Source organism: Anolis carolinensis, chromosome 5 (assembly GCF_035594765.1).
Source record: "Anolis carolinensis isolate JA03-04 chromosome 5, rAnoCar3.1.pri, whole genome shotgun sequence".
Taxonomy (NCBI): Eukaryota; Metazoa; Chordata; class Lepidosauria; order Squamata; family Dactyloidae; genus Anolis; species Anolis carolinensis.
In genome coordinates, this window is record NC_085845.1 from 55,216,928 (window position 1) to 55,240,632 (window position 23,705).

General features: G+C 40.0%; 1 protein-coding gene across 1 annotated transcript; it reads right to left on the reverse strand.

Annotated features, from left to right (window-relative positions):
- Positions 1 to 410: 410 nt before the first annotated feature.
- naf1 (nuclear assembly factor 1 ribonucleoprotein) lies at positions 411 to 21,952 on the reverse strand. The gene is made up of 8 exons (XM_062981340.1): positions 21,297 to 21,952; positions 17,384 to 17,528; positions 16,111 to 16,204; positions 9,088 to 9,170; positions 5,363 to 5,523; positions 4,218 to 4,269; positions 2,913 to 3,012; positions 411 to 1,100 (listed from the first exon to the last, which is right to left on the reverse strand). The coding sequence occupies exons 1-8, from the start codon at positions 21,890 to 21,892 to the stop codon at positions 697 to 699; spliced, it is 1,635 nt and encodes a 544-aa protein (XP_062837410.1). The 5' UTR covers positions 21,893 to 21,952; the 3' UTR covers positions 411 to 696.
- Positions 21,953 to 23,705: the final 1,753 nt, after the last annotated feature.

The following is a 23,705-nucleotide window of genomic DNA, read 5'->3' on the forward strand; positions in this document are numbered from 1 at the left end:
ACCAACTCCCCAGAGTCGGACACGACTAGATTTAACGTCAGGGGAAAACCTTTACCCTTTACCTACTTATTCATATTATGGCTTCCTACACCAACTACTCAGAAAATGACCCAAATCCTAAAGTTAAGTGGGCTATCCTGCCATTATACACCACTGTTTAGATGCTGAAGAAAGCACAGTTAAATCCACAAATTTAAAATTGGAGAAATAACCACATATTCTTCAAATGGGATAGATTTGAAATGGCATTTCTTTCCGTAAGTGAATTACAAAATGATACCCTGAACATTTGATCTGGAATTTCAAAATTCTGCATTGACTCTTGTTTATAAATGCTAGGTTTGGTTATACAAATATAAAAACATTATTTATGCAAAAGACTTCTGTATATCAACGTAAATCTGACAGTGTAGAAATAAGGTAGAGATTTATTAAAAATAATATATATCCAAGAATTTGGATTACAAAATTTCAGTAAAGAAAAACTGCCCTATTCCAGTATTTCCTGTTCTCAAAATAAGATTTTAATTTTATTATAAAATTACTTTAAGGTTTACATTTTTGTACACAACATAAACTATCCTTCCCCCATCCCCCAAAAAAACATGAAACTCGAGAAAATGCAACATATACAGAATTTAAGTAGGAAATCTGACATTTTCAAAGACCATTGAAAAGATTAAAGGACAGTTCAGTTTAAGGAGGATTTATGCTGTTGACAGGAGCCGATGGGGGAGGTAGTGGGGGTGGAGGTGGTGGGGGCAGAGAGAGTAGTGACAACAAAGGATCATATGTATTTTGAGTATATCCTGGAGGCCACCCCCATGTTGCAGGTCTAGGTGAGGGTGCAAAATTTGCCGCAAATGAAGGGGGAGGAAAGGAAAACTGATGTCTTCTTGAATTATCTGGCCTCTGCTGCTGATGAAACGCTGAAGGTTCAGCATAGTTAGAATAATATTGTTGTGGAGTGCTTCCCTGATGTCTAAAAAAACGTGGAGATGCAGAAGGATGTGGGTATCGTCCTCTTGAAAAAGTAGAATGAGGTTCCCTCCAATCTGGATAATAACGTTGTCTGGGCTGGTAATCAATTCCATTCTTATCTATAGAACGAGTAGGAAAATAACAGATTGGTTGTACTGAATTTTGTGAAAACAAGTGCACTGCTTCCAATGATGGGGCTAATAAGTTTTGATGGATATAATAAATTGGAGCTCCACTACTTTCAACCTTGCCATGAACAGGCAGTCCCTGGGTTATAAGAATCCAACTTGCGCACAATACCCTAGTTACAAACGGGAATCAGACCACAGGAAGTGAGAGAAATCTACCCCTATGAAGGGAAAGTCACTTCTGTAAGAGTTGCCATGCGGAGAAGTTGTCTCTGCTGATGCTTTTATCACCAATCTTTGTTTCCATGACAACCCAAAATTTTCAAAATCCAATTGTCACAGGGAAGAAAGTGAGGTGAAATCTTCTGAACAGGGGCACAGTCAGCAAAACAAACATCACAGGGCTGTTAAACTCTTCCTTATGCTATCCAAAGCTAAATATATGTATATATTTGGCTGGAGTTAATAGCTTACATACAAATTCAACTTAAGAACAAACTTAAGAACCTATCTTGTTCATAACCTGGGGACTGCCTGGACTTGCCATCTCCTCAATCTCATTTTATCTTTACCCCTTAACTTACTGACACAGGAAAAATAATCAGTGAGAAATCCTGGAAGACCGAATTAAACAGTCCAAGGCTGTAATTCTTACATCCAACAATATTTTTTTTTGTTGCTTGTATGTGAGCCGAACAGGTTGTTAGATGCAAACATATTATAAATGTACTACAGAAAGGAAACAAATGATTCAAGATGTAGATGGACAGTATTCAGAGGTTGGGGACCACAACTCAAAACTAAAAATTTCCTCAAATTTATTGCCATAAAGTGCATCCTGTTGTACCCTGACGATGCCTTAGGGGACACCTCAGACTGCTGTAGACACAGGGGAGGGCTTTTTTCCAATAGGAGATGGCCTGGGAAGTATTTATTTTATTTATTTACTTTATTTTTATTCTGCCTTCCTTCTGATATAGGGATGCAACGCACATGACACAATACAAATTAAAAACAAAGCAAAAACATGTAAACATGAACATAAAAATTAAAAGTACAATCAAATATTATTTACATTTTAAAAAATACACAATCTCCCAAATCCCATTCACACCATCCCTAGCAGGCTGCCCTGATGGCAGAGGTATGTTTTAACCTGCCCTTGAAAAGCAAGCAAGGATGGGACCATCCTGATCTCTATAGGAAGGGAGTTCCAGAGTCTGGGAGTAGTTACCGCAAAGGCCCTTTCCCTTGTTCCCACCAAATGAGCTTGAGGGTAAATTTGAAGGCCACTTCCTATTGAAAAGAAGGTCTCCACTGGTTATGAAATAGTCAGAGAAGAGACAAACATATGGTAAATTGATCCTCATGCTTCTGGAGGGAGGGGGATCTCTGCCAATGCCTGCCCTGAGTTTTTATATACTTTTCCATTCTGGTTCAGCATTATCTGTAATGTTTTAAAAAATAATAATAAACCCCATACACTTTCCTGGCATTTACTTCCTGTCCTGAAATATGAGTTATCTTAGTATAAAGCACACTTTGCAGTTCAAATATTATCTTCAAATCTTGAAAGTGGAAGCCCATAAGGATATTTTCATTTTTAAAATACCAGTCACCCATTCAATGATACTAACAAGTCTTGTGACATCTACAAATATCTATTACAGCATAAACATTCATTTTATTGCACTTGATGTAAACTGATATTCCATTAATATAATAATCCCAAGGTACAATTGCTGTTTTTGTGCAATTTCCCCTGGTCTGTGAGACCAACTCTTACTGTTACCAGCTACTTACCATTATTTTGTTGTGATTTGAATTTCTTTCTTTTTAAATTCTGAGATTTCTTCTGTTGCTTTGCTGTTCTCTCTTTTTCATCATCACTATAGTCTAAAACCTGTATTAGAACACTTAAAGTTTAAAAAAAGCCCCAGGAACTCATAAAAATAACAATATTTATATTTTACCAACTATCAGAGAAAGGAAACAAGCATTAATGGAAGTTCAAATTATGCCGGTGAGGTTTTGGAATATTGGCGAAATCCAACATCATACTGAAGGAATGGAGGCCCTATAGAAAATAAATCCCCCATACTGTATATTTCCCTAATCTATCACAGCAGAATATCAAAAAACCCTTCCAAAAGCTGGCAGGCCACACCCATCCCCCCCCTCCCCACAAATGCCAGAAGGGGAACAAACAGCTTTCCAAAACACTTTGCAAAGGCACTTGGGAATAATAGCTGGGTAAACTGTTCCCAGGACTCCTGAAAAGAAGCAAGACATTTTAAAGAGGCATCAATCATGCTTCCTTTGCTCAAAGAAGGAAGAGATTCAAGCTGAAACTTTTCTTCTACTCCCAGCAAAGTATGGCTACACATTATCTTTTAACAGGAGGAAATGATTGCTTCTGGGTGCCCAGACATTTTTTAAAAGGAAACATTTGTCATTTTCATACTTAAAGAATATGATACATAACTGTTGGCTCTGCATTCTGTATGTCTTCCATTCTGCAGCATAAAGAGCAGCTTACCACCAAATTTGGTGGCAACCTTCAGTGGCCAGAATAAGGTTGATTGAAATGAAGAGGAGGAATGGGAAAGCACTGGGAATCCATAAATAGGGGATTTCGTAACTGCATGCAGTCTGTGACCCACCAAATTTCCAATGGAAATTGTGAGGTACTCAAAACAGCCCTGAAACATGGAATCTTAAAAAGAAGCTATTTCTTGAAAACCATATCTTGAAAAGAACCAAAGATGTGCCCCTTCTAAGATGCCATATAATCCAGTTCAAAGCAGATAATCTGGATTTTATATGACAGTGTAGTGGCCAAAGACGTGCTAGTCTTCATAAATGAACTATCTATACGTGCTAGTCTTCATAAATGAAGAGGTTAGCTGCAAATTATCATTCAGATAAATAACATAGCAAGTTTCTCTAGGGAAGGTACTTCATTTTCTGACATTAAAATGTAACAAAACATGTTAAGTGGTTTTTCTTGACATACAGAACTACTCAAACATAACTCAAATGCAGGTTAAAGTGGAACTACTTATACACACTAAAGAATAAATTCATCACATAAAGAATGTTACTTACTTCAGGAGGTGGCTCTTCATCATTCTTCCATGATGCATCAGATCCTTTCTCTCTAAAAGGTACAACAAAAAGAAACTCACCAAAGGATGGATATTAGCTACACACAAGTTATTGTTGCTCATTTAGTAGTCTCCAAAAGTGATCAACTATAAAGCCCAAACAGTAGTCAAAGCCTGAACATCATGGGAACAGAAACCCAAGAACTTTACAAATTTCTAGTAACACATTTGACTGTTTTTTTTATGATTCCCACTGTTATAGGTGAAGAAAAAGCATGGAGAACAGCTAGCAGTTTTCAAATTTTTCTTCTAAGAGGGAGGTTACCTCAATGTTAAGAGAAAATCAAATTTTGTTCCACAATTGCCAGTAGCATGACCTAGATGTCAACAGTTCAAATCTTATCTTGATGACAAATGTAGCAGAGGAACTAGATAAATCACTGATCTTTCAGCCTAGGGCCCCCATATTCAATACAAAAAAAATACTGATAAAACTTACAGGACTGGTGCAATAGTGTTTGGCAAAGATTCCAATGCTTAGAATGCATTATATGAATGCTAAGCAACACTGGTTCTGTGTGTGACATAACATATCTGAAGAGTTGAATCTGTGTTAAAACTTATAGATTTTGTGCAAACTAAGAAAGAGTATATGGAATAGCACAAGGGAAGATAGACTAGATGTTTTCAGAAAACAGTTTGCCATTTCGAACTCATTTGTCAAATGAGATATTTTTTATTTAACAAGACTGGGTTAGGTTTCTTTATTTCAAACTGCATTAGGAAGAGAAGATTTAATATAAAGTTCTTACTGAAATCATTTCAATCTAAGGAAGAACATGCAAATTATGTTAAGAGAATACACAAGGCTTAAATGTGTGAGACACAGAGAATATGAAAAACTATTACTCCATACCAAAATCACAACTAAGATGAGGAAATTTAAAGCAAAACAAATCAAGAAACTTCAAGGATAGATAGTTTTCCAAATGGAAACTTCTGCTTACATACGAGAGTGTAAGAACACTAATGGATAGTATTGACATCATACAGCATATTAAAGACAGCTTTTTAAGCAAGAGGGCTCTAAATCTTAGAAAGTTGAGGTTTTCAGGGGAAAACACATTTTTTAGAGTATGAACTTACTGCTTTAATTTTTCTGGAAATATATACTGAGTGAAGCTCTCAACCGATGGAGCAAAGTACACAGCATCATGTACCTTAATACCTTTAGCTTCAATATGTTCAGGATTGTTAAACTGTAGCACATAAAATGGATGAGACACAGGGCCAAATACCTCAAAGATCTGCAAGACAATCAATGTTATAGATTTAAGAAACAGAACAAGTTCTATAACTACAGGCCACACTAAAAAATAACACCCCACTGGGAAGGCAAACAGGTTAACAGAAGAACCTAACATAAAAGGCAATAAAATATGTCCTTCAAGCTTTGAAAAATATCTTCAAATTCAGTATTCAGTACTTCAGGAAGGATTTTAAAGGGCACAAACTTTTTTAAACCCTAAATAAGAAAAAATGCTAACAAAAAAGATTTTAAAAAAATACATTTACAAGCAGAGTTCATTTACTTATGTGTATGTTCCTTCATGTCGGCACACAAACGTGGTTTTGCCAGTTTCTTCCTCTGAAATACAGTATACAGTATCTGGTATTCATTGGCAGCTAAGTACTAAGTACTAAGCAGGCCTGACTGTGTTTAGTTTCCAAAATGACACAGTATCAAATGCCTTTAGGGCCCAGACTTATCAATTTATTAAATGTAAAACAATGTAATTACAGACCTTAGATTGTGTCACATATATTCATCTACAGTGGGGGGGGGGGGAAAGTCAGATACCAATTGTACAAGTTCTCCCACTTAAAAAGATGAGAGAGGCCTGTAATTGACATCATAGGTAGACCTCAACTATGAGAGACAACATGAGAAAACACATTCATAAAATCACATAATCTGATTTTTCATGAATTTATTTGCAAATTATGGTGGAAAATAAGTATTTGGTCAATAACAAATGTTCATCTCAGTACTTTGTTATATATCCTTTATTGGCAATGACAGAGGTCAAACATTTTCTGTAAGTCCTCACAAGGTTGGCACACACTGTTGCTGGTAAGTTGGCCCATTCCTCCATGCAGATCTCCTCAAGAGCAGTGATGTTTTGGGGCTGTCACTGGACAACACAGACTTTCAACTCCCTCCAAAGGCTTTCTATAGGACTGAGATCTGGATACTGGCTAGGCCACTCAAGGACCTTGAAATGCTTCTTTGCCCTGGCGGTGTGCTTGGGATCACTGTCATGCTGAAAGACCCAGCCACGTTTCATCTTCAGTGCCCTTGCTGATGGAAGGTTTGTACTCCAAATCTCATGATACATGGCTCCATTCATTCTTTCATGCATACGGATCAGTCGCTCTGGTCCCTTTGCAGAGAAACAGCTCCAAAGCATGATGTTGCCACCCCCATGCTTCACAGTAGGTAGGGTGTTCTTTGGATGCAACTTTGCATTCTTTCCCCTCCAAACACAAGTTGTGTTTCTGCCAAACAGTTCTACTTTGGCTTCATCTGACCATATGACATTCTCCCAATACTCTTCTGGATCATCCAAATGCTCTCTAGCAAACTTCAGTCAGCCCTGGACATGTACTGGCTTAAGCAGGGGGACACGTCTGGCACTGCAGGATCTGAGTCCCTGGTGGTGTAGTGTGGTAGCCTTTGTGCCGTTGGTCCCAGCTCTCTGCAGGTCACTCACTAGGTTCCCCCGTGTGGTTCTGGGATTTTTGCTCACCGTTCTTGTGATCATTTTGACCCCACGGGGTGAGATCTTGTGTGGAGCCCCAGATCAAGGGAGATTATCAGTGGTCTTGTATCTCTTCCATTTTCTAATTATTGCTCTCACCTTTGATTTTTTCATATCAAGCTGCTTGCCTATTGCAGATTCAGTCTTCCCAGTCTGGTGCAGGGCTACAATTTTGTTTCTGGTGTCCTATGACAGCTCTTTGGTCTAAACCATAGTGGAGTTTGGAGTGTGACTGCTTGAGGTTGTGGACAGGGGTCTTTTAGACTAATAACAAGTTGAAATAGGTGCCATTACTACAGGTAACGAGTGGAGGACAGAGGAGCCTCTTCAAGAAGAAGTTACAGGTCTGTGAGACCCAGAAATCTTGCTTGTTTGTTGGTGACCAAATACTTATTTTCCACCATAATTTGCAAATAAATTCGTGAAAAATCAGACAATGTGATTTTCTGGATGTGTTTTCTCATGTTGTCTCTCATAGTTAAGGTCTACCTATGATGTCAATTACAGGCCTCTCTCATCTTTTTAAGTGGGAGAAATTGTACAATTGGTATCTGACTAAATACTTTTTTTCCCCATTGTAGATCTTTCCCATCCAAATTTTGACTCATGGTAAATACTACTTTTGATGTATTAAAAACAAAGGATTCCTAATTCACCTATTACATGAATACATATGTGATCCCATACCATTTTGGGGTACAGAAAAACTAGATCTCCACATTCCTACAATTTTGAAATCTGAAATCTGAATGACACTAGCACATAACTATCATCCGGTATTCTCTGCATTCTACAGTCAGGATTCTGTCTTACACCCAGGTGAAATTTTACAGGCGTTGCCTTCATTGTTAAGAAATGCCTTAAGGACCATTCAGCAGTAAATATTTTTATTCATTTAGGTAAGGACTTATATCCTGCTATTAGAGAGAAGAACATTTATACATCACTCAGAGAGGGCATGGTTCCAAAGACCAGACTGAATTTTAGAATAAAGGAACCCTATGTTGCCTGGAACTAAAGCCTTCTTCCTCATCATTTTGTGAAAATAAAGTGAAAGCAGGTCTCCTCTGTATTTTTAAAAATACTTTACTGACAGAGATTTAGAGCTTAATAAACAAGCAAAACTAAACACCAAACAAGGAAGTCAAATACTTAGCCCCTGAAGTATGTACTAGCTAGCTCTCCTGTAAAAAGCTTTGGTATAAAATTTACCGAATGGCAAGCTACACAGAATATATGGCCCACCAGTGATGAATGTCAACATCCAAAACTGAAATGTACTATTTTTAAAGAAAAGCAATGGCCTACTGCTTAAGCTTTAAATGATCAAGAGGGATTAAAACTGATTTTAAAAAAGATTATTCAACACAGGACTTAATCATGTCATCTGCAAGCTAGAAAACAACATAACAATCATGGGATCTATTACAGCTATCAATACTAGTAATACTGACAACAGCAACAAATGATGAAACATCTACAACCTAAAATGTCCATATGAACTCTAACCTTGTTCTCTGTAGGCTAAATTCAATGTCAGTCCTACCCAGAACAGACATATGAATTGCAAGGACTTTAAATCTAGTTGATTTCAAAGGAAATCAATTAGATTTCAGACCTCACAACCTCTGACAATGCCTGCCATAGATGTGGGCAAAATGTCAGGAGAGAATGCTTCTGAAACATGGCCATACAGCCTGGAAAACTCACAGCAACTCAGATTTCGAAGGAGTTTACTTTAAACAGGACTAATCTTAAGTTTAACCTTCTATCGCCATGTAAGAATTTTTCTCTAGTAACCTGTATTAACGTTACGGTTCTTCCTTTGATCTGTTTTGATCTTTTGCATTTTTTTGGTGTTGCCCAAAGATTTTTCCTATACAATATATAGGGGGATGATGGCTTTATGATACTCACATTTCTACATCTTAAATTAAGTTTGCCTCCCTCCAATTAATGCAGCAAATAATAACCAAAAGTATGTAGAAAACTATCATGTCTAGACCACAAAGAAAGAAGCCTACATAATAGCCACATGATTTTGCTCACCTTTCCTATTGAATGATGGTCACCTCTGAAAAGCACAGTATCTTCGTTCACAGGGGGCATTCCTTTCTGGGACTCAACAATTACTAGAATGAAAATATCGCAATGCTCAAAAAGTTTTGTATTTTTTTCAAAAGGAAGATAAAAAACCTATTTTGAGGAACCAGTTTACCACAACAATTTTCAACTCTGACACCAATCTACAGATAACTAATGGAAGCATGTACCGTATTTTTCGTTTTATAAGACGCACTTTTTCCCCCCCCCCAAAATAGAGGGGAAAAGTCAGTGCGTCTTATAAACGCAATATGAAGAAGGTTCTGGGAACTGAGAGCGAGCGGGGGGAAGGGGCCGTCCTCCTCCTCCTCCTCCCCCCCTGGCTGCTGAGGGTGGGCCTCTCTCGCTCTCTCTCGCCTTCGCCTCCCTCCCTTCCCTCCGAGGCAGAAGAGGCCAGGCCGGGACTGAGCCGCCACCTGGATTTTTCAGAGTAGGCCCCGCAGGAGGCGCTGGCGGCGAGAGGTGCCCCTCGCTTGTCGCCGCCGCCGCTGCGCCTGCCTTCTCCTCCTCCCCCCCTCGAGGCCGAGCAGCCGCCATCGCCAGGAAGCCAGCGGAGGAGGAGGAGGAGGAGGAAGGGCTAGGCATGAACCACCGGCCCCCACAGCAGCCGGCGGCCTCGGCGGGGAAAATGCCCGCCCCGCAAGCGCCCGCCAGCGGGGAAGACGCGCTACTCCCGGACCGGCGGAGGAAGCTGGAGGCATTTCACAAGAACGTGTGGGTCTAGGTGCGTCTTATCATCAGGTGCGTCTTTTAAACCGAAAAATACGGTAATTAATAACATTTGTTTTCTTTTTTTACACAAGGAAGCAAACCATCACTGATAACTGTCATAACATAAGTCGATTCTGCATAATACATTCAATACCCTGCCCACAAATACTCCAGTCCATCTCCCACACAAAATAAAAAAATGCTCTAACTGACAGGGGGGAGGGGAAAACACATCTGCCAATTTTCAAAAACCCTTTGCTTGCAAAGCAAAGACACTTAGGTATACTGGCTGGGTAAACAGCTTCCAAGACCCCTGGAAGAAAGGTGGGCAGGCAGTTTTCAAAGAGGCAATAATCATGCTTCCTTTGCTAGGAGAAAGGAGATGCAAAGCAGCAGGTTTTCTTCTGCTCCTAGCAAAGAAAGTTAAGGCTACCCAGTCTAATAATAACAATAACAACAACAACTCTTTATTGATTAGTCAATTTTGACCATATCAAAACATGTGAGACATACAAAACGTACACACTTACCGATACATACAGTAAAACCATGTATAGATACAATATTGTTATTATTACCCAGTCTATTTTAGCATGAAATGCTTGCTCCTGGGTTCCCTGAAAGCAAGACAGGCATTTTCAGAATGGAAACATTTGACATCTCCCTAATGGGAGGTGATAAGCAGCTGCTGGTTCTTCTTGGAGAGGAAGAAGAGCAGCTTACCACTAAAAGTGGACAGAAACCTTCAATGGCCAAAATGAAGCTAATTGAAATTGGACAGGGGCACTGCAGACTTGGAAAACCCAAAATAGGTGGAGGGTTACTGCACACAGTCTGACCACTAAATTTCCAGTGGAAATGGAACTCCCGTGCAATTCACTAACATAAGGAGAACCTCCCCAAAACAATGTTGGCACAACTGCGGGAAAACCGCAACATACACCCACATGTGGTGGGATTGTGAAAAAATACCATAAAATAATTAAGAAGGAAATGGAGGAGCTATTAGGGATAAAAATAGATTGGAACACAACACAATTTTTTCTCTAGAAAATTGAGGGTGAAGGGGGATCTAAAGAATAGGAGGGAATAAAACATATTTTAGATGCAATTTAAGCCTCAGTCGCCCTAGGCTGGAAGGACCAAAAGAAATGGAATACAAAAACTTGGTATAAATATTTAGCTATGTCCTCCAAGACTACCCTAGCAAAAGGAAAAGTTACTGCAGGAAGGGCCAAATCAGACAGACCTGGGAAACAAAACTGAGAGGTTTTGTTTTTAGAATAAGGTGAAAAGATAAATACAAGGAATTAAATATGATTATCCTCATGATCGAACATTCATAATAAGTACAGCAAAATTAGTGAACTGTTCCCGGGGAGGAGAGGGGAGGGAGGGAGAAAGAGGGGGAAATGATGTAAACATGTGTCACCAATGGAAAATGTTTTGAATGACTGTATAATTATGTATAGCACTATCTATATCTATATCTATAATAAAAGTGAAAACCCGTTATGTGTGTATGTGGCACAGGTGTCTGTTCACACAGACAGCCTCCAGCCTTCACAAACAGGCTACAGTTCCCAGTGCTAAGGAGCCAGCAAGTCACTCTTTTCCACTGACACTGCGGTTACAGCGAGCTCCATGAACATGTAGCCCAAACCCTGCCAGTGTCCTTCCCAAATACTATGGCCCACCACCCATACTTGTACACAGCCACCATTTCAAAAATAACTGATATTGCTTTCTCACACCAAATAAACAATGCTTGAGAATATGAATACTGTTTAATACTTAGCAAGCACACTCATGCCAAATTTCATGCTTTATTACAAGGAATATAATTCTTATTTTTTTTCAAAGATTGCATCTCACTCTCTGATCAGTTTCTGGGAAAATATTATTAGAATACCCACCACGCTTACTATTATTGCTTTATTATGGTTTATGATTACAAATTAGAAAGCTTTATTACTTCCTCAGATGGCAGTTAGCTTTTGCAAATGTTCACAGATATATATAAGATTGCTAAAACTCTCCATTAAGGATAACACTGACTGGGATGATAGAATTGAAAAGCTTAAAGGAAAGCACATTATCCCCACTATTATGACATGTCACACTACACATGAATGCAGTAATGCAATTAATGGTGAATAATACCAAACTAAACTGTAAACCATCTTGCCTACAAATTGCATACTGTTCTGACAAACATACTCTCATTTAGACCCCTGAAGCATGCAACACTTCATAAAATTACTTCTTTTAAAAAGTACAGGTGAACTGAGGATCAATTAATAAAAAATGTAAATTACTTCCAGTTATCCATCCAGCAAAAATCTAATATTCACTTGTTGGGGAAGCAAGCACTGTTTGCAACATTAATTAAAAGAAATTCATTTCCTGAAGGAGGTAATCTATCCCGAGGCAATGTAATGTCAAATTAAATATTCACCTCTATATACTCCTTTACAAAACTTCCACGCAGTGCCGATAATACAACCAGACCTCATCATGAGCAGAGTTGCATAAATTGAGTCAGACAATATCTTGCAATATGTTTGACAGGAGCCAAATTACATAGTAAGCCAAGAGACTGACAGCAAGCATCTCGTAATGGTCTTGCTCTTTCAAACTAACTGTATTTAAGAGCAGTTGTACACAGTTGTACTGTGTTTAATAAATTTTACTCAAAAAAGGTGGGAGGGTGGCACTATAAGCAAATGATAGAACTGAAGAAAGCTTTCTCTAATGACTGCAAGCATCAGAAAGTCTACCCTGATATTCAAATATTGTCCTTGTTTTTTTTTACATACAATTTAAAGTATTTTTTTCACAGCAGGTACAATATATTGTATACCACCAACTTATCTGTTCTAAAAATATAACTAGCACTCACTTTCCATTAAGTAACCAAATAGTATTTGGCAGAATTTAATCCCTAAATAAAGTCTGTTTCTTTACTAATTATACTGAATTAAGGTTTAGCTGAGTGGAGCTCTTACCAATATTATCTAAAGATAAAGCTGTGTTAGTATATTATCAGCATAATAAAGGAATTTTGTAACATTATTGAGACCGAGAGAAAATTTTGCAGCATACACACGTTTCATAGACAAGTCTACTTCATTAGATGCAAGAAATAGATGCTACAAAAATCTTTCTCCATTAGTTTGAAAGTGCTACAAGATTTCTTTGTATGACATATTGCTCATATTTGTACTACAAATGTGTCCTATTTTTAACTAGGATTACATAGCAACCATCAGTTCCATTTTAGGCTTAATGGTATGGGCCTGGTCTATAAAACAATGAATCACATCTTGTGTATTCTGTATCTATTTTATGCATCTGAGCCCGCATGGTGCAGTAGTTTGATTGTGGGCTATGCCTCTGGAGACCAGAATTTGGATCCCAGTTCTGTCATGGAAACCCACTGAGTCACCTTGGACAAACCACAATCTCTCAGCACCAGTGGGAGGCGATGACAATCCCCACACCTGAATAAAACTTGCCAGGAAAACCCCATGATTTCTGCCTTAGAGCACCATAAGCCAAAAACATCTTGAAGGCACCAACAAGAAGAAACATACCGTATTTACTTGAGTATCATGCACCATCAAATGTAGGTGCTCGGTTTCCTCATTTCAATTGCCTAGAAGACTTATCACATGAGGTACACACCAACAGCCCAGAAAATGCAAAACAACCCAGACACCAACATTGTTCTCAGTTGGACTTATTAACTCACTGGTGTAAAAAGATCAAGCAACTGCCAACAACCACTGCTGATAGACATTCAAAAGGCCCAAAGTACATGACCAGAAAAAAAGCAGACTGGAGCGCTTATCCATCACAGGAAAGGAGGACTAAGCAGAGAAAGTGAAAAGCGGGCAGATAGATCAAGACAATAATAACGTTAAAATTAACAGAAGGCCAAGAATTACGCATAGGAAAAGTGGCTGGACTTACAATTATCAAATAGAAAGCAAAAACAATGATTAATAATATCCAGCAGAAGGACCACAGAATCTTGAAGGAAAGGACATGTATTGAGATTGTCAATAGTCAAGTATCTGGGAATCTACATGACTAGGAAAAATCTGGACCTATATAAAAACAACAATGAAAAAACATGGAATGGAATATGAAAAGATTCAAAACGATAGTCTCCGCTAGAACTTTCTTTGTTGGGAAGAATATCTAGAATTAAAACAAATGTTCTCCCTAAAAATGATGTTTCTTTTCCAAACAATACCAATAATATTAAATGATAGCTGATACCTAAAATAATTAGAAAATTCATTTGGAAAGGCAAAAAAACATGAATTAAGATGAAATCATTGCAAGATGCCAAAAACAGATAGGGTATAGCTCTACCAAACTTTAAGCTATACAACAAAGTTGCAGCTCTAGTTTTGATAAACAAATTGATAACTCTAAATAACAAAAGATTATTGACATTAGAAAGGCATGATTTAAGATATGAATGGCATGGATACTTAATATATGAAAAACTTTAATTTTTACAAGATGATGCATAGATGGTACATGATACCAAAAAGATTAGAAAAGATGGAACCAAAATGTAAAAATATTTGTTGGAAATTTCATAAAAGGAAGGAACTTTTTACATGCCCTAAAGCTAAAAATAATTGGATTATAATCCATAAGAACACTGAAGACATCTTAAAAATTAAAGTACCACTAGAGCCAGAATACTTTCTGTCGGGATTTATAAATTCAACACTTCTAAAAAAAATCTGATACTCTTTCTATACATGGCAACTGCAGCAAGGATTGTTTATGCTTACTATTGGAAGCAAGAACAAATTCCCACCCAAGATTAATGGATTAGAAAAACATTGGACATGACAGAGATGGACAAACTGACTAGACTTATACCATCAACAGATCCTTCCAATTTTAAAAAAGAATGACTTTATTGACTATTTAAAATAAGAAAAGAAAATGAAAATATTGGGTTTTCTATAGCATTAAGGAAAAATTTGTAGTACGGGGATATAGGAATAACAAGAAAATAAAAAATAGATAAGTTTGTGACAAGAATAACAGGAATCCCAATGATATTCAAAGGAGCCTGAAAAGATAATCTAACAGAGATTAGAAGTTTTAGGACAAAAAAAAATAGATTTTTTGATTATGAAGAAGACAGCACAGACAGGCTAGGAAGTGTTAGTTAAGGTTTTGTATTTTCCATTTCTCAGCTTTTCTATCTCCTTTGTTTCAAAACACTGTACACCCACTTTCTATCCTTCTGTTTTAGATTAGAAAATAAATGCTCTTTTTCTCTTTTCTTTTTTAACATGATAGAAACCTTTTTTGTATTAGATAACATTAGAAGACAAAGATGTAAGACAGTGGTTCTCAACCTGTGGGTCCCCAGGTGTTTTGGCCTACAACTACTAGAAATCCCAGCCAACTGTTAGGATTTCTGGGAGTTGGAAGGCCAAAACATCTGGGGACCCACATGTCAAGAACCACTGATAAGACATTTAAAATGCCTTGTTCTATATTCACTCTTGTAGCCCTTCCCACCCTTCATATATTTTCAATTAAAATTATATAGAAAAAAGAAAGTAGGACAAAGCAGTGAAAGTAAAATGTGGATAGCTAGATCAAGACAAGCAGAATATTAAAATTAATGGAAGGCCAATAATTGTTTTTTTAACTACTGAAATGCTTCGCATCGGATTCAGGTTACTGCAATCTCAAAAGTAAAGGGTACATCATAAGAATAACTTCACTTGCACTTATTCATCAGCCTTTTTTATTTAGTTTCTTCTAAGTTAATGGCTTCCTTCTAAGTTAGGTAGGGAACATGTGCTTCACAGTAGTTGTTGCATCTCCCCAGGATAGCATTCCCACTATCAAATTAAATAGGCATATGCCGAGAAGTCTTGTTTTAGGATAAACATATTTCCTGGAGCAAAATTATAATGTAAATCAGGGGACCATCAGGTCTTTAAAAAAAGACTAACCATGATTCCATGATTGTGGAAGAAATGAAAGGGGAGAAGAAATTCAATGCTTCAATTATAGAATACAAGTGACAACAGAACAGAGCAATTTTACCTGCAAAACAGCAAACCAACTTTCCAATGTCCATGCTAAAAACATAAGCTATTTTAAAAAGGAAATCAGCAAAAAAAAAAATAGAAAGAGTATGGATTTACTTAATAATCAGTAAATGTTTTCATTAAAATTTAAATGAAATGTTTATCACATGCTTACCTAAATGTCCAATGATGCTGGAAACCTTCCCAATAGGCATCAGTTCAACAGATTCAGGAAGAATTATTTTCAAATCTTCGATGCAAAGGGATTCCTGCTAGATAATAATGATGAACTGTCACCTAAATTAACTATAAATAATCAATTTTTATTTGTTTCAGTGAAATGTATGTACTCTCAGACCTAAAACCTACTGGTCAAATCACATCCAGTATTAACTGTAAGCATTGTGATCTGTACTTTGCTCAAGAGAAATCACGATACAAGATTGGTAGAGTTGTCAAAACACTGCACGTGCACAGCAGTCTCCTATCACTTGAACCCAGAGCTGAGAGGGTTGCATGTCTGATGTAAGCATGAAAGTGGGAGTTGGGCACTGGCTGACATTAAGACAACTCCCCCCACAAAAAAAAAAAAAAACTCAACAGGGGAATGGAAGAAATAGGTTGTACTGAAATAAATGTATCGTCAAAGCCCTTGCAATTCCATAAGTAATATAGTCCCTTAGGAAATTGTTGTCAATGGGCCATTTCAAATGCAAGAAGAGTTATAAAGTTATAAAGAGATTTGATAGCTAAAACAAGCTGTCGGAATTGAAGACCCAATTGAAGACGCATCTCTTTCAGCAGGCCTATCCAGGCAACTTTCAATCATGAGTTTTGATTTACAGTCTATTGCTGCTATATGGTAATTCTGCACCCTGATTTTGGAGTGTTTTTGATCTGTGTATTTTATGTTCATATGTTTTTACTTCGTTGCACCCCACCTCAAGCCAACAGAAGAGACGGGCAATTAATAAAATAATAATAATTATTATTTTTACAAACACTTATTGTTCTAGTAAGAAAATAATGGAAAACACTCATAAGAAACAAAGGAAAACAAGAGGTTCTATTTTAGTGTGGTGGAGGACAAAAATGAATGTGATGGGTAGGAGACAAGGTATTCTAATCCAGAGCTTGCAGCAGAGTTAGTCTTCTATTCACCAATTTTCCCTTTCAAATACTAGAGAGTGTTGGCACATACTGCTTTTTTAGCCAAATTTTAAAACCTAAAGAAAAATAATTGAAAGTGTTTGGTGCAGGCATCTGCAAAAAAGAACACACACAAGAGGGTCTAAGTACCTTTCACTTCAACCCTCCTTCCTCTGTTGAGTATCTCTCTGCCCTATTGTTTCCATTTGGACAGAGAACAGGTTGGAATCATCCTTTTGTCCAAGGAAATGCTAATTTTGCCTCATAACTGCTCAGAGAAGTTTCTTAAACATACTTACTTTAGGCAGTTCACCATTTTTGGTAGTACTGCAAGTGTTATCTTCATTTTTATTTTGCTGATCATCATCATCATCATCTTCAGACAGAATCGGAAGACAGGAAGAAGAAGAGGAGTCAGAAGACGAACTGTCTGAATCGGTATCACTGAACAAGAGTGAAATTTTATTTATCAACATATATTCTCCCACAATCCTTATTTTTTATGAAAATAAAAAATGATGTGTCCATAAAAGCCCTGTGATGACATTAAGCACAGAGTCCAATATTTGTTCATCGCAATCTGCTAAGATTTATGGTTGCCACCAAAACAAAAAGTCCCAACTTTGGAGGTATATTGCATGACTGTAGGAACATACCTTCATCTTGGTTCCAAGCTTTGGTTGGAAAGCAGTGCTTCTTGAAACTCTGAGCCTTAGAAAAGTTTAATAATGAGCAAGAGACTTTGAAAGCACCCAATTTGTTAAACAGTAAGATAACCTTTGAAGCAATGAGAGAAGTTAATTTGCTCTTTTTGAGGCTTCTCAAGGCTTATTAAAGCTTTATCCTTGTTTAAGACTCTAAAGAGAAGGGATTCCTACTAGAGCATTCATCTGTGGCCAGTATGTTTGTATCCCCAGCAAGTAATGTTTGGCTGTGCAAAAAAGCATCACAGAGATGCTGCAGAAAAAGTTTTTTAGCATTATTCTTGTCTCACGGAAGACATACCAGGCAAAAGGCAAAACACTACCATGCATGATGACTCAATGGATTCGAATTACAGAAAGGGAGATTCCACCTGAACATTAGAAAGAATTTCCTTATTATAAGACAGGGGTTTTTGTGTGTGTGCGTGTCAGGAGCGACTTGAGAAAGTGCAAGTCACTTCTGGTGTGAGAGAATTGGCCAGGATGCCCAGATGTTTTACCATGTTATAGGAGGCTTTTCTCATGCCCTCGCATGGGAAGCTGGAGCTTACAGATGGGAGCTCACCCCACACCCTGGATTTGAACCGCCGACCTTTCAGTAAGCAGTCCTGCCGGCACACGGGTTTAACCAATTGCACTACCAGGGGCTCCAAGACAAGGGTGAACATTAAGACAGAGGCATCAAACTGATTTTCATTAAGGGCCACACCCAGGCATGTAGCCGGGGGGGGGGGGGGGGGGGGGGGCTTGAGGGGCCCGAAATTCTCAGGGTGGTCCACGAGAAGGCCTTATATTTATTATTTAAACTATTATGTTTATTCATATCATGATCTGATCACCATGCACAATATATCCCATATGCACGAGGGTATTGGGATAATGATACAAAAGATTTGCTAGGGTAGATCCTCTCTCACGCAGACTCAGCTCACCGGAACCAAAATCCCAGCCGCCACCCCCCCCCCCCCGAACCAAAATCCTGGCTACGGGCCTGGCCACACCAGTATTATGGTTTCCTTCAAAGGGCCACTGGATACAGAGAGCCAATTATATTTTCTTTACAAAGTGGTTGGTGCTGTTTCGTTTTTGCCAAGATGCTATTGAACAACAATGCCCATCACTTCTGATTATCCGCCATGAGGACTAGGGATAACAAAAAATTGCAACCCAAAAACACTTGTGGCTCTGACGTTGATAAAAAGTTAAAGGACATGGTTAAATCATATCCACAAGCCTTGCATCTAAATCCAAACCGCACTATTCTGACTAAACAGAACAAAGTGAGCCTTCCAGATGTTACTGGGGAACAACTCCCATTAGCTTTAGTTATTATGTCTAATGAAGAATATAAGAGTTGGAGTTCAGCATCTAGACAGGCACATAAAATGACATAGTGGAACGAATTTGACCTGCGGGACTTGGGTTTGACACATGTTGCAAGATAAAAGGTCAGGAGACCATAAAGAGCTAGGTATGTTTAGCTTGCAGAAGAGAAGGTTGAGAGGAGACATGACAGCTATGTATAAATATGTGAAATGTTGTCATAAGGAAGAGGAAGCAGACTTGTTCTCTGCTACCCTGGAAACTAGGGCTCCTTCCACACAGCTGAACAAAATTCCACATTATCTGCTTTGAACTAGAATATATGACAGTGTGGACTCAGATAACTCGGTTCAAAGCAGGTCTTGTGGGTTTTTCTGCCTTGATATTCTGGGTTATTTGGCTGTGTGGAAGGGCCCTGGGACTCGGAACAACGAGTGCAAATTAAGGGAAAGAAGATTCAACCTGAACATTAGGAAGAACTGTGGAACTCTCTGCCTCGGATTGTGGTAAAAGCTCCTTCTTTGGAAACTTTTAAACACAAGCTGAATGACCACCTGTCAGGGATTACTTTGTGCTTTTCCTGCATAGCAGGGAGTTGGACTAGATGGCCCATGTGGTCTCTTCCAACTCTATTATTATATGATGCTATGAGATTGTGGCATTCCCAGTAGGCATTTGTAAGCATTTCCTCACAGTATGTTATTTTTTCTTCTCCATTATCCCCATCTAGAAGAGCTGGAAATAGGCTGCTGGATCTTTGGCCAAGATGTTGAATAAGAAAAAAAAACTGCACCCAATACACATTTTCTAGAAACTCAATGATATCAGAGAATGTGTACATGCCCTGATACCATCTGGCCCATAAAGAATTGTTATGTGAAGGATGGGGTTGATTTTGGTTGACAGAAATCTGTCTTACCTGTTGATCCCCAGGTGTTTTGGCCTACAACTCCCAGAAATCCGAACCAGTTTAGCAGAGAGTGTTTGATGACCGGGACATCCGTAAAGATAACAAGGTGCTTGTTTACAAAGCCATTGCCCTCCCAACCCTGCTCTAAGTCTGCGAAACGTGGACTGTCTACAGATGTCACACCAAACTCCTGGAGCGTTTCCATCAGCGTTGCCTCAGGAAAATCCTGAAAATCTCTTGGGAAGACAGGCGGACAAATGTCAGCGTGCTGGAAGAAGCAAAGACCACCAGCATTGAAGCGATGCTCCTCCGCCAATAAACTCCGCTGGACTGGCCACGTTGTCCGAATGCCCGATCACCGTCTCCCAAAGCAGTTACTCTACTCCGAACTCAAGAATGGGAAACGGAATGTTTGGTGGGCAGGAAAAGAGATTTAAAGATGGGCTCAAAGCCAACCTTAAAAACTGTGGCATAGACACTGAGAACTGGGAAGCCCTGGCCCTTGAGCGCTCCAATTGGAGGTCAGCTGTGACCAGCAGTGCTGCGGAGTTCGAAGAGGCACGAACGGAGGGCTTAAGGGAGAAACGTGCCAAGAGGAAGGCATGTTAAGCTAACCCCGACCGGGACCGCCTTCCACCTGGAAACCAATGTCCTCACTGCGGGAGAATATGCGAGTCAAGAATAGGTCTCTTCAGCCACCTAAGAACCCACCCCCAAGACACCAAGGAGCTACGAGGGATTACCTAAGTAAGTAAGTAAGTATTTCTGGGAGTAGAAGGCCAAAACATCTGGGGTTGAGAACCACTGCTCTAAGTGAAAGTATTAGTTTAAAAAACAAAACCATGATTTTCAGGTTTGTATAAGCTTCTTTACTGGTGGAAACTCATTCTTTGGAGGCTTTAAACGCAGGCTGGATGACCATTTGTCGGGGGTGTTTCGATTGTGCTTTTCCTGCATGGGAAAATGAGGTTGGACTGCATGGCCCATGCAGTCTCTTCCAACTCTATGCTTCTATGGTTAAATGCAGCTTGACAGTGCAATACACTGCCTCATAGTGTGCTGACACCTTTTTCTTTGGAGGTTTTGAAACAGAGGCCGGATGGCCATATGCTGGGAGTGCTTGTATTGTGTATTCCTACTTGGTAATAGAGTTGGACTGGATGGTCCTTGTGGTGTGTATGATTCTATGACATAAGTGATAAATTTGTTGTAAGATCTAGAGGAAGCGAAGAGAAACAGGCCTTTCAGGGAGAAACTTGAGGAGATGCAACCCACCTTTCGGATTCGGAAGAAGCACTGCCACTGATTTCCATGACTGTGGACTGATCCGACCCGCCATTCACATCCAGCTGAGGCTGAGAGGGACTCCTGGGACCTGGTGCAAGGCTTTCTCCCTCTCCTTTGGGGCCAGAAGCCAGCTCCGCTCCCTCCTCGAGGCCAACCCTTCGCTCCGTCTCCTCCGATTGAGAGAAAGAAGGGCCCTTTCCGAGTGGCGGGGCCCCCTCTTCCACTGCAGGCAGACTCTCTCCATCAAGGGAAGCGCCGGCTCCCTCAGGAAGCTCTTGTGGGCCGGAGGGAATCCCTATGGGGCCGCATTCTGGCGGAGGGGTTGAAGGAATCCCTATGGGGCCGCATTCTGGCGGAGGGCCGGAGAGAAGCCCTATGAGGCCGCATTCTGGCAGAGGGTCAGAGGGAACCCCTATAAGGCCGCAGTCCGGCGGCGGTGCGGCCTTTTCCCCTCCCCCCTCCCGAACGGCTCCCTCGGCAGCCACACTCAGCGCCCTCAGCTGCTCCGCCACTTTTGAGCCACCAAAAGCCTCAGAGGCCTCCTCCTCCTCCTCCTTCTTGCCCTCCTCCTCCGCCTCCTCCATGCCGCACGAGATCCGCTCACTGCAACAACACGCGTGCTCCGTCGACGTCACGTCCGGCCCAAATGCCTTTCGAATAGCAGGGCGCGCGCCGGCGGGTGCCTTCCTGTTCCTCGCTCTAAGGGGCGCATGCGCCTCTATCACTTCTGCGTTTTCTTTCCCCTCTTCCCCATCTGGGTATCACAGTAGACAGGAGCCTCCGATGGCCAAGGGGATAAAAGCCTCGTGACTTGAAGGTTGGGTTGCTGACCTGAAAGCTGCCAGGTTCGAATCCCACCCGGGGAGAGCTCGGATGAGCTCCCTCTGTCAGCTCCAGCTCCATGCGGGGACATGAGAGAAGCCTCCCACAAGGATGGTAAAACATCAGAACATCCGAGCGTCCCCTGGGCAACGTCCTTGTAGACGGCCAATTCTCTCACTCCAAAGAGCCATATAACCCAGAATATCCAAGGCAGGAAATCCCACAACATATGCTTTGAACTGGATTGTTGGAGTCCACACTGCCATAGAACCCAGTTTAAAGCAAGTTAATGTAGGATTTTATTCAGCTGTGTGGAAGTGGCCTTAGTTGGCCAGCACCAATAGAAATTGATACATGCCGGTTTCTGAGGCCCCTTCTACACTATCATACAATCCAGTTTATCAAAGCAGATAGTCGACGTTATTTGCTTTGAACGGGATTATATGAGCCTGCACTGCCATATAATCCAGTGAAAGGCAGATAATCCTGATTTTATATGGTAGTGTAGAAGGGGCCTGAGAGTCACTATTAGAAATAGGCCTAATACTGTGACATACCGTCAACTCTGTATTGACTTGATATTAATATTGAAATATAGTAATCCAAAACAAAGAAACTTAATTTAATGTATTACTTTTATTATAAAAACAGTGTTTTCCCAATTTAAAATATTATTGCTTTGCTATTTTTAAGGTTGCTTGAAAGTTCTTAAAATCTTAAGGAGTCCTAGAGTTGTCTGAGACCCCAAGGGCCATCCAGTTCAATCCCATTCTCCCATGCAAGAACACACAATCCTAGCGCTCTCGACAGATGGCCATCCAGCCTCTGCTTAAAACACCTGAGAACAGATGCCCTGAGGCCACATCATCATCATCATTGGCAATCCCTCACGGCCAAGTATGATTGCCTTCCAAGTTTAGGATCTTGTCAGTGGGCCCATAGCTGGCTGTACTGACCTATTCTTGACCTGCATGTTCGTTTTCAGTGATGACATCAGTTTCCAGGTGGAAGGCAGTCCCAACAGGGGTTGGATTGATGCGTCTTCCTCTTGACACGTTTCTCCCTTTCACCCTCCATTCATGCCTCTTTGAATTCCACATCACGGTTGGTAACGGCTGACCTCCAGTTAGAGGGCCAGGGCTTCCCAGTTCACGGTGTCTATGCCACAGTTTTTAAGGTTAGCTTTAAGCCCATCGTTAAATCTCTTTTCCTGTCCACAAACATTCTGTTTTCCGTTCTTGAGTTGAGAGTATAGTAATTGTTTTGGGAGACAGTGATAGGGCATTCGAACAACGTGGCCAGCCCAGCGAGGTTGAGGGCAAAGTATCATCGCTTCAGTGCTGATCTTTGCTTCTTCCAGCTCGCTGACATTTTCCATCTGTCTTCCCAAGAGATTTTCAGAATTTTTCAGAAGCCCCCACCACCGTGAAAACTATCAACGTATCTCCTTCCTAACCTCTGCTGGGAAAATCCTCGCAAGAATCCTTCCAAACTGCCTTCTACCTATTTCAGAAGATATCCTCCCAGAATCCCAAAACGGCTTCTGCCTCTTCAGATGAACAGTGGACATGATCT

Excerpts from the sequence above, each read along its gene's own strand:
- naf1 (XM_062981340.1), bottom strand. The coding sequence starts at position 21,892 with ATGGAGGAGGCGGAGGAGGAGGGCAAGAAGGAGGAGGAGGAGGAGGCC. Across the intron at positions 3,013-4,217 it reads ATGAAGAGCCACCTCCTGAA|GTTTTAGACTATAGTGATGA; the intron begins GTAAGTAACATT and ends GTTCTAATACAG. Across the intron at positions 1,101-2,912 it reads CAAATCACAACAAAATAATG|ATAAGAATGGAATTGATTAC; the intron begins GTAAGTAGCTGG and ends CTCGTTCTATAG.